The sequence below is a fragment of the Orbicella franksi genome, chromosome 1 (genome assembly GCF_964199315.1).
Source record: "Orbicella franksi chromosome 1, jaOrbFran1.1, whole genome shotgun sequence".
Taxonomy (NCBI): Eukaryota; Metazoa; Cnidaria; class Anthozoa; order Scleractinia; family Merulinidae; genus Orbicella; species Orbicella franksi.
In genome coordinates, this window is record NC_138145.1 from 36,621,926 (window position 1) to 36,633,452 (window position 11,527).

At 41.1% G+C, this 11,527-nt stretch overlaps 1 protein-coding gene across 1 annotated transcript; it reads right to left on the reverse strand.

Annotated features, from left to right (window-relative positions):
- Positions 1 to 8,250: 8,250 nt before the first annotated feature.
- LOC145464126 (uncharacterized) lies at positions 8,251 to 10,143 on the reverse strand. The gene has a single exon (XM_081447943.1). The coding sequence runs from the start codon at positions 9,154 to 9,156 to the stop codon at positions 8,251 to 8,253; it is 906 nt and encodes a 301-aa protein (XP_081304069.1). The 5' UTR covers positions 9,157 to 10,143.
- Positions 10,144 to 11,527: the final 1,384 nt, after the last annotated feature.

An 11,527-nucleotide genomic window follows, 5' to 3' on the forward strand; every position in this document is an offset into this window, starting at 1 on the left:
TGGGAAGACGAAGACGAAGACGCTTGTGAAGCGCTTGCTTGCATGGACCTGTCCGGTAGAGTGTTTTCCTGCGCAATGCTCGCATGTGAAGTGCTCGGCTGCGTTCCCCTTCCAGTCATATCATGGTAGACGGGAACATACTGCGGGTATTCCATGCTATCGCCGTAAAAACCTTGAAAACCTTGAAATTGTGCGGGATTATAATAATAGCCTCGTCCGTTCATGATGAAAGACCGCGAACTAGAACTGAACTTCCCGCGCGTATCGTTTTTCATGTTACGCTGACAAGCGTTGACAGTTACCGCTGTGATTCCCATTGTTTGGCTCGACTTTTCGAAAATCTGCCTGCCCCACCAAAGCACTACGGCGTCTTTGACGTTTTGCCGATTCGCAAAGTTTTTGCTAAAGCGAAAAACCTGTGGTCGCACTAGGCAAAGGCGCGCGATGACAGATTTCCACCGCAAAGTAAACAAATTCTGGCAAAGATTTCCAAAGTGCGACCCATACCAAAGTAAAAGATTTTCACTGCCGACATTGACATTCAAAGCTGGCTCAAATTCCTGAATAAACAAGGTCTCCTTAACCTTTTAATGGCAGTCAGTTTTGCCGGACGCCAAAATGTCAAAATGGTCCAATTTGATGTAGTCTGCTGGCAGCCGGTTTTCTCTCTTAGGGTCACTTACACGAGTGTTTAGTCACCGCGAACGCAAAAGGGCAGAATGGCGGTGACCAAGTGGGGAAGAAGGCGAGACGAGATGATGTGACCAGTTGTTTAAGTCCGCTCATTGTGATCTTTAGATTTGTCTACATGACTAGCGACTAGTTTTAGCCTGTCATTTTTGACAACATTGATTAAATCGCAAGTGAGTTGTGTGATCCGCGGGCTCGGAAACAAAACAAAACACTAAAAACAGCCTGTCACAGCTGATCGAGTCTGCATGCCAGTCCCCGTTAAAAAAGGAATAAATTGAGTGCCTTGAATCTGTCACGTACAGCGTGGTTTCCAAAATCAGGAGCACAAACTGCCGTTAAGTCAACGTTTAATGCCGGTCTTTCATAAACAAAACTGATTGTAACCCGAGAGTTTCCAGAAACCGCCCTTTACAGGAATCTTACATTAGGAAAGCAAAGAATGGTTACACAGGAATTTAGCGATGGCCCGCATATACCTCGTGTCCACATGACTTTGATCACGTGGACACTACGCAAAAACACCTTTAGGAGGTCTTCTTGAGGACATCCGCGCCCAAAATGTTCCCAGGGACAGACGTTTTTAAAACTTATCATGAAGTAAGGTGGAGTTCAGCTTTTGCAAAAAAGCCACAAGAAAATTAATGGGGGGTCATCGTGCTCGTTTTCGAGATAAGGCGCGTTGAAGGCCATGCGTTTTAAGGTCATTCCCCAGTATTGCATTGCGCATCCTTACTGCGCATAATTTCACACGTGATTAGCGCAAGCGCATTAAAAAATGGTGGCTTTTTGTTTGGAGCTGGACCTCGCCATAGAGGTAAATCGTCATTTTCTCGCAAACGAGTATGGTGACCTATCATTTTTTTCTGTTTTGAATTGAGTAATAAATTTCTCTGTGTAAAATAAATATGGACCAACTCTCAGTGTAGAACAAAAAGCAATCGTCGGAAACTTGAATTTAGCAAGCAATCGTGACTACGATCATGGTGCTATTATAAGGATTTATATGGGTATAAACAAGGTTCTGTTGCTCCTAGAAGAACATGGGGACCCCTCATTTTTATTTCAAAATTTAAGTTCCTATAATATAAACAATCAATAGGCAAAGTTTCACAAAAATCTCAGTGCAGGTTTTATTTCAGTGGAATGACCTTAACAGGTGTTCATTATTTTAAGACTGTATTGGCTTACAACTATCGGCCAGAAAAAAGCTACATTTGTGAAATTTAGATCGGGTAAACTTTCTCAATTCAACACAACTAAGTATATTACTCCAGGATTTTGTCCAAAACGGGTAATCCAAGCATTTTAGCGTTGATATTGCTCACCAACTGTAAACCACCTGCTTGTAAGCTGACAGTTCCGATCACAAAGGATTAATGAAATGGAAAACTGCAATAGGAACAAGACGTCAAATTTAAATAAAGTATTTTAAAATCACTTTGTTCAGCCTCTTGGAGTAAAAACGGTAGAAACCATTTAACAACTGCTTCATGCCTTAATGTGCTCTATCGAGCTTTGATGCAAGTTTGGAGAGAGACGCGAAGGGATTGCTCGAGACGGTAGCCGAGGGAACCTCTAGTTTCTTGAACCAGTAATTTTTTTTTTCCTGAAAGGAAAAGTAGTGTGACATGCACATGATAAATTAGTTTTTCTGGAGTTATTATTCAACTTTTCTGGGTTTTTGTTCAATCAGGGCATATTTCTTCGGAAATAAACTTCAAAATCGCCTCGCAGTTGATAAGGCCATCCCCCCTTTTTTTTCGTTTATTCAGGTTGAATGCGTTTTCTGATTTTGGGTCGGTCGGTCGGTCGTAAAAGGTAAAAAAACAAAATTAAAATTGGAAAAGGAGTCTGGAGCTAGAAGGCACGGTACCTCAGCATAATATCCGTGGAGCCTGGAAACAACAAAGTGTAGTTACAAAGTCAACATCGCGGCAATAGAGGAAGGAAAAAGTCGACGTCGTTGTTAAAATCAAACGAGAACAGGGAAAAAGCTAAAAATCTGTAAGGCAAAAAATTGCTTATGTTTCAGATTAAAGTGACAATTGTTTGAAATAATGTGTCATTGCCTTCGTTGTCTTCTGCGTAACTTCTGGGTCGGTCAGACGCTAAACAGAGAAAAAAAAGGGGACGGCTTAATAAATAAAAACACTTAAAAACCAATTTTTAATAAGTGTTCTACATCCCTCGGACCAGTCGTTAATTAATATTCGTCTTTGTCAAAGTGCAACTAAATGTACATTAATTAAGGTAAATGTATTGACATTTGCTAAGAAAGCTTAGTGAAATTTTCGGATTCTTGTGAAAGCTCTTCTTAAAGCAATTAAAAGTGTAAATTCTACAGAAAGCTCAAAAGGTTTGATGGAGCGCGGGAAAAGATATCTATCGATAAATAATGTGGTAAAATTTCACGATCGCCAGAAGACAATAAGACGAGAAAATCATTAATATTAAGAGACAGAGTAACCAGATGGCATCTGTTTCAACTCACTTGAAAAACCCTCTGTGTGCAAAATTGAAATATTATTGAGTCCATTTCCAGCCACATGTTAATATCATTCTGTTACAATTTCCCCTTCCATATTCTATATTGTCCCTGATATTTAAGAGTGGCTGCCTGTAAAAATCAGACAAATTCTTAATTTCGCGGCGAGGGTCTAAAATTCGATTTCGCTCATGTTCCTATGGTAGATAGGCTAGGGCATCCCAAAACTACTGGATAGTTTTTTTGGCAAAATATCCTTTTATTTCAAAGAAATATGCACATTACCAAATTCCGTAAAAATCGTCATTTGACGCACCATTTTATTAAACACGTTTGAGAGCCTCGCATGCAAAACCACATCGTTCTTCCATCTTTAAAACACTCAAATATTTTTGTGCAATGTTTAAATGTGTACTGGGTTGATTTTACGGAATGTTGCGGTTTTTGTTGGGTGCAAAATATTTAAATTTCGTAGACATGTATTTCATTCACTTTAAAGTACTTCGTAAAAATAATCGATTTTCACCATGTGCGAAACCCTCAAATGGATTAAGCTTCTGGTGGTTGAATCGCAGATAGATGGTCTACAGATTCCTGTAAAACTTTCTCTGGGCAAATGATTGTCAGCGACGCGAGAGCTTTTCAAAGTACGTTAAAAATGCAGACATTTGACCATCCGTCGTCAAATTTCAATTTACGGGTTGGACATATTTTAGCACGCGCCACACGTCTTGAGCTATATTAAGTTGAATTATAGCATAACTAAAGCAAAGCGCGCGCTCTGATTGGTTAATTTAGCGTCTACTATTTGCCCGTGGGTGTACGCTGCTGACGTGTGTGCTAATGTTTACAAAGCAAATCTTTTGACAGACGTTTTTCCAAAGTAATGGCCAACGTCCTTCTGTCAGAAATGCGAAACTGTCTTAACAGTTTTCTGAAGATGAAACTTTATCGAGTTACTGGTGTGCAGTCGGTTGTCATGAATGAATTTTCGCGCGCTTGTTTTCTGTCGTCATGTAAGACTTCGCGAACATTTTTTTGTGATGTACCTCAATAAAAGGACTTCTGTTGTTCCAATGTCTCAATGTTATGTTATAAAACAAATGATAAACGCCATAACGTGCACTATTGAGTTATGGATGCACTTGGGAGGTTTGCTAAGCACTCAAGAAGCTAGAGTCGCGCTCGGCTATCGCCTCGTGCGACTCTTACGCTTCTTTCGTGCTTAGCAACCTCCCGCGTGCATCCATAACTCAATAGTGCACGCTATGGCGTTTACCATTTGTTAAATAGACACAGAGCTGATAATTTCGAAATGGTCTAAACTTATTTGCTGTAAAAGGCAGGTCCAAAAGCCGATTTGACGTGTTTCTGTCACCATTCGTCGCACGTAAAGCAGAAGTTTGCTCAACTTGTTTACACAACGTCCGATGTACATCGCCAACTGTCAACTTATTTAATGGTCGAATACCATGAATCTATGACCCTCTTTCGACACATATGATCACCACTGCATCTAAGTCAAAAACGGCTCAGTGATTTGTACATAGTTGCTTGCTTTGCACTACACCAAAATATTGGGTTTGGTCATCGTTTGATCTATTGCTGCTTGAATCCTTGCTTGCAGCGGTTCCTTGTTTGTTCGTCACGCAATGCTGTCATCCTGTTTTAGGGGGTAGGGGTAGGACAGTTTCTATCCCAATACGTAACGCTCCGTAAGGCTTGGAACTACACGGAGCACGCAATCTTGTTGAGTAGGAAGACATTAAATTAAGCAATGAAAAGAATGAATAGTTAACCATTGCCCGTGTTGTCATCTTTTACTAGACCACCGCTACCTACACGCCCTGCGTAAATACTGTAACGCTAAACTCGTACCTAGGTCTTTTCGCGCTGTGCAATTATTTTTCGTTTACGTATAATACAGTTAGATACCCTCGGGGAAATGGGAGGTGGCCGCTTAATATGGGTTGGCCGTTTAATAGAGGTTGGTGTACCTTGAACATTTTGTCACTATCGGGTTATAAATTTCTTTGTCAACACGGAGTTAATTCAAAACAATCATTATAGACGTCATCCTCGCAGACCCATGGGCAGTTTAGTGGGAGCGGGGAAAAGTCTAAACGGGTGAGAAAAAAGTTCGGGCGAAGACCCGTTTAGACTTTTTCCCCGCCCCCACTAACTGCCCATGGGTCTCCGAGAATGACGTCTATCACGATTGTCTTTAATTAACATGTTTACTAAGAAATTTAGCTAAATTCATAACCCGATGGTGAAAAATTATTCAAGGTACACCAACCTCTATTAAGCGGCCAACCCCTATTAAGCGGACACGTCCCTGTGTCTATTTCAACTTAATATAGCTCAAGACATGTGGCGCGTGCTAAAATATGTCTAACCCGTAAATTGAAATTTGACGACGGATTGTCAAATGTCTGCATTTTTAACGTACTTTGAAAAGCTTTCGCTTCGCTCACAATCATTTGCCCAGAGAAAGTTTTACAGGAATCTGTAGACTATCCTTCTGCGATTCAACCACCAGAAGCTTAATCCATTTGAAGGTTTCGTACATGGTGAAAATCGATTATTTTTACGAAGTACTTTAAAATGAATGAAATACATGTCTACGAAATTTAATTATTTTGCACCCAACAAAAACCGCAACATTCCGTAAAATCAACCCAGTACACATTTAAACATCGCACAAAAATATTTGAATGTTTTAACGACGGAAGAACGATGTGGTTTTGCATGCGAGGCTCTCAAACTTGTTTAATAAAATGGTGCGTCAAATGACGATTTTAACGGAATTTGGTAATTTGCATATTTCTTTGAAATAAGAGGATATTTATGCCGAGAGCGACGCCGATTTATAAACCCAGCGCACAAAAGACTATAATGAAATGGTTATAATCGCGGTCGTGCATGGGGCCAGAAACCACTGAATCACTGAAACACTTGTTTGGATTAATTTGGCCACTCACGTGGCGTTTATTTCAAACTATTCAAATGCTAAGGTGTCAAATTAATCAATTAAACATCGCTATATTTGATTCAGTGAATAAAGTTGGGGCGAAAAACAGCCAGCCCAGTAAGAGGTAGCAAGAGCAGAGGAGGCGCTCAGGGGATGGTGGAGGGCCGACGAAAGAAAGTAAAGTACGCTTCTAAGGCTAAACAGCTATCGCGATCGGCGCTGGCAGAAAAAGGGGAGAGGGTTAGAGTCCGGACGTACTGGACTGACAAAATTTGTTTGGCCCTTCCAAAAATCTCGACAAAATTTGTCTCTGCCAAATTTTTAATTTGTCAAGCGTGGGCGCACTGAATCACAGCAAAATATTTGTTAACTACAAGTGTCAATCACATGGAAATTAACACCATCGCTTACGCGCTGTTCGCGGGAAAGGCTTCATGTGATCTCACTAGAGTTCATGGGTCTAGAGTTCATGATCTTTTACCTCTTCGATCGAATATGTTGCCTCGGCATATTATTGCTTGTATTCTAGTTTTCTTCATCCTTGAATTCGTTCAACTTCAGCAGAGGCAGCTGCTACTTCTACTATGCCAGTGGAGGCTTCACCTTGTTCGACTGCAACTGATTCTAGAGTACCACAACAGACTTGTCCGTAGAAGGCGGCGAAGGCCCCATCCTTATTATTGGAACCTACCTAGGCCTTGCAATTCTTGGTTTGAAATTCATTTTCATAGGCGTAATATCCCCGAAGAATTCTTTTATCGCCAGATGAGAATGTCGCGCGACACGTTTGACACTCTGTTGGTTACACTTCGTCATAAGCTACAAAGGGAAGACACGCGGTTGAGGAACTGCATCCCACCAGAAAAAGTCTTGGCCATCGGACTATATCGCTTAGCACATGGTGGGTCATTCGAAAACGCAGGCATTGCAATGAATGTTGGTAAAGCAACTGCTCGTGAAGCATTCACTGATGTCGTAAATGCACTATACGATTTTAGAAACGACTTCATCAAATTTCCAGCTAACAAAGTAGAGACAAGAGCCTCCATCGAAACGTTCGCAGAATTATCGGATCTACCAAACGTAGCAGGCGCCATCGATGGGACACATATAAAAATAAAGGCTCCAAAAGAAAGCGCTGTCGACTACTTTAGCCGATATCAACAGCACGATGTGGCGGTGCAAGGCATCGTCGACGGAAGAAAAATATTTATGGATATCGCCGCTGGCTTTCCTGGTAGCTTGCATGATGCGCGAGTTCTTCGAAACTCGTCTTTTTACGACAGAGCAGAACATGGGGACGTTCTCGCAGCGCCAATCATGTAATTGGCGGTCACGAAATACAGCCCTATTTGGTGGGGGATAGTGCGTACCCGCTTTCGCGCTGGCTTCAAAAACCCTACCCTGAAGGAACGAGAGATCCAAGTGAGATTCAATTTAACAAGCAGTTGTCTGTCGCTAGAGTTAAGGTGGAGTGCGCATTTGAAATAGTAAAAGGCTGATGGCGTATACTGTCTTTTATTGAAGAAGCAAGTGTAGCACGAGTTTCCAAGATTATTGTCTCATGCGCTGTGCTTCACAATTTTTGCATTCTACACAGAGATGAATGGGACTTTGATGATGGAGATGATAGAAATGATGGACAAAACCCTAATGGTGATGTGATTGGTGATGGAGAGGCTATCAGAGAAATTCTAAAGGATAATCTGTAGATGCCAGACACTCAACGTGCTATTAAACAAATTCATCAAAATGTTGTTTTATTTTACATGAAACTCTGCCACGAACGCTCGCCAACGCGTTGCGTTACGAGATGTGACTCAAAATGTAAACATCACTATTTTTCCTCTAAATGGTAATTTCACGGACTTTCAAATACAATCATAAACTGATATTACAAAAACAGTATGATTAAGAGCTTGAGTAAATGTTTAAATCCATTTAAATAGCAAAAGTTTTTTAACAAATTGAACATTTCACTGATTCACGAAAATAATCATTAGCTAATAATTTCAACTGAAACGTTGCGTTACACATGTGCAATCATTACTTTCGTTTTGTTCGATTATCAAAGCCAGAAAGTGTTCCTTTGTTCATATCAATTGTCTTTGTTTAAAATTTCAAGCATGGCGCCTATAAATTTGGTCATCCTGTCCATTTCTTTCGTCTGAGCCTCTTGCACCTTTTCCATTACGCTGGCAATCCTTTCTCCCTGCTCTGTCACGGTCTTCATGACTTTTCCGGTTTCGTTGTCGGGATCAGGGGTCTGTGGGGTCTTCCTTTTCTTTCTCATGCGCCTGCTCTCCTGTTCACTGTCTGCTGAAGTGGTTGAAGTGTCGGCAGGAGCAGGAGAAGGAGTGCCTGATGAAGATTCTTCTTGGCTTGTTGCGTTTGACGTGTTTGAGTTCTCCGAGCCAGCTCCCGCAACACCGCTGAACGTGACGACGTCACGCACTCCGAGCACTGCATCTATTTCGTCGTAGTGCGGAGACTTCCAAATGGAACCACCGCTCTGTTTTCGCTTCCAATCTTTACGCTCCTTGTATTTGCCCACTAAATACTTCATTTTCCTTTTGCAGTTTTCCACGTTTCGGCTGTGGTTGTACTTTGCGTTCAATTCGTCGACGATCTTTGACCAGTACTTTCGCGCGTCTTTGCTTTCCAGCCTTTCGTGGTATGATACCCATAAATTCACCAAATACCGCTCTTCCTCTGGCTCAAACGAGTCGTACTTTGCCGCTTGTTTCTTTGGACCTTTGCCCCTTTTTCTGCTCTCGTCTGCTCTTGAATCCTCAGCTTGGCTGCTTTCAATTTGATTACTTGTAGTCGTGAAACTTGTACTTGTACTTGTACTCGGCTGACTCGGGTGGAAATACGAATGTACAAATTGAGCAGAGCTTGGTCCTGGAGATGCAGCTGCAATGTTAACGTAGACTTCGGAACCGTAATAGTTGTACTGTGTTAACGGATCGTCATGGAGCATACCGAGGTACGAATCTTCCATGTTTATCGTTTGATTGCCGCGCAAATATAAATGTAATTTTGGCGGGCTTCGGACTGAAATACTCAAAAAAATAGAGATCAAATTTTCTTGATTGACATTTTCCTTCAAATCATGGCGTGTAAATTGACAAATCTGTCAGATTTCACGCCTGACAAAAATTTGTCCAGCTCCGAGACAGGACGACGGCGTCTTTGAAGTTTGGTAATCCTTGACAAAATTTGGTAGATCTAAAAATCACCGGACGCACTTGTCTCAGGGGATTGATGACAGATTTTTTCGCAAAATAAACAAAAATTTGCCCAGTGCGTCCGGGCCCTTAGCAGAGCACACGAATTTAAAGCTTGCTCTGCGTGTGGTGTCTAGCCCATTAATGGCTATCTACCTCTGCAGCTTGTACCGTAAGATAAGACAAGGCCCCGCCTCAGCATAAAACCCATTATCGCGCCAAGTCAATAATGGGCCATTTTGGCAAAAAAAACTATCCAGTAGTTTTTGTGATGCCCTAGGCTATCTACCATAGGAATATGAGCGAAATCGAATTTTCGACCCTTGCCGAGTTATTTTCCATATTTATGGACAGGGACTCTTAAGAACAAACGAAGCAAAAGTTATTTTCGTGGGCGTGACACAACGCACCCTTAATTACGTCTTTTGAGTTAATACACAAGACGCAAAGGCAGTTTTTCATCACAGTGAAGTATCCTGTGTAGATTCCACTTCCAAGGACGTTCGTCGATGACTATGACTCGGCATTCGTAGTGTTTTCAGCCCTCTATCCGAGGTTAAACTGAAATTGTGTCTACATCTTGGTTCAGTATTTTTGACATTGACCGCCAGTTTCCTCTTAAAACAGCAAATAGCCATTGCCCGTCTAAACTCGGGAATTCTTAATCCATACACAACTGGATTGAGAAAAGAGTTCGAATAATTCAGAAGGGTTACTGCGTAATAAAAATTACCTGCAGGAATTGTGACCTCAAAAATAACTTCTAAACCATCCATGATAATTAAGGGCAGCCATGAGAGGAGCGCGAGAACAGATACAAATAACAAGGTTTTTGTTAAACGTCTGTTTCGCGCTGCCCGGTTCTGTGCTTGGAAAGTAAGTTCTGCGTTCTGAAACTTTCTCCAAATACTGATGTTACAACTACAAATAACGAACGTTATTATCAAACCGAAAGACATCCAAGCATAATTCTCATATTCCGGAGAAGTTAAGTGACCCAGTGTTATTTCAAATGCAGTTACAAGAATTGTTAGTATCCAAGACATCGAAATAATAGCGCAGTAGTTTTTCGTTGACAGTAATCGCTTATATCTGAGTGGCCACGCAACAGCATACAATCTCTCAGCTGATATCATCGCTGCGGAAATTAATGAAGCATGCATAAAAAACGTATCGACCAGATCATGGGCGTAATCCAAAGATGAAGACATGCGTCCCGTCCACAGTTGAAAATTGTACTCTCCGATGAAGAAGATGTAGCCAGGCATTGATAGTGTTCCTAGCATCAGGTCAGCAAACGCCATATTGATGACAAGAAACAAACTTTTTCTACGAAGACTGTTGTTCGCAGCAAACAGTACAATAGTGAGAAGGTTTCCAGCCACAACAAGCAAAGTGGTCAAAATGAACGCGCAACACCATGCAATGCCTTCTGCCTTGGAATGAACAATCATTTCGGAGCCAGAGGCGTTTTTTGAAGTAATATTAGCTCCCGATGTGATATTCATTTTTGTTTGACTCATCAAGCCTCGAAATCGCCAGTGTGGTCTGCTTTATATGTTTCAAGTAAGTTATACTGAAAAAGCGCTATTGGCAGCTGGTCGACCTAAATGCACCTTCTCACCTAAATTATAGTTAAGTTATTCATGGAAATTGCTGGAAATTTCATTTATGGCGGATTTTTTGTCAAGTCCGAGATGATTTATATTTGGGCAACAGCCATTTACTCTGTTTTGAATGAAATTGGCATTGTTATTCAACATTTGACGCGTTCTATCGCGTGTGGCAGCCGCAGAGCCTCGCGTGATTGTTGTTTCGTCGATACAGCTTCACATTGCCTTTAAAACCATTTTAAACTCCTTACTTCTTCTTGTAGTTTTAAAGTAAACCTTCCCTTCACCTACTCTAAACTATCAAAAAGGCGGAAACAATGTCATTTCATAATGCGTTTTTATTTGCAAAATATGATCGAAATTTATTATTTTCTGTTAGGGCAATTTCAGAAGGACTTAAAAACTTGCCATAAGCTGCAGTATACCCAATACATTCTTGACTACGATCTAAAAACTGGTGAATAAATATTGTCTTTCTGATTAACGTTTTACTTAAGTGGTCGTTGGAAAAAATTGACACGTGGGTTTGGTT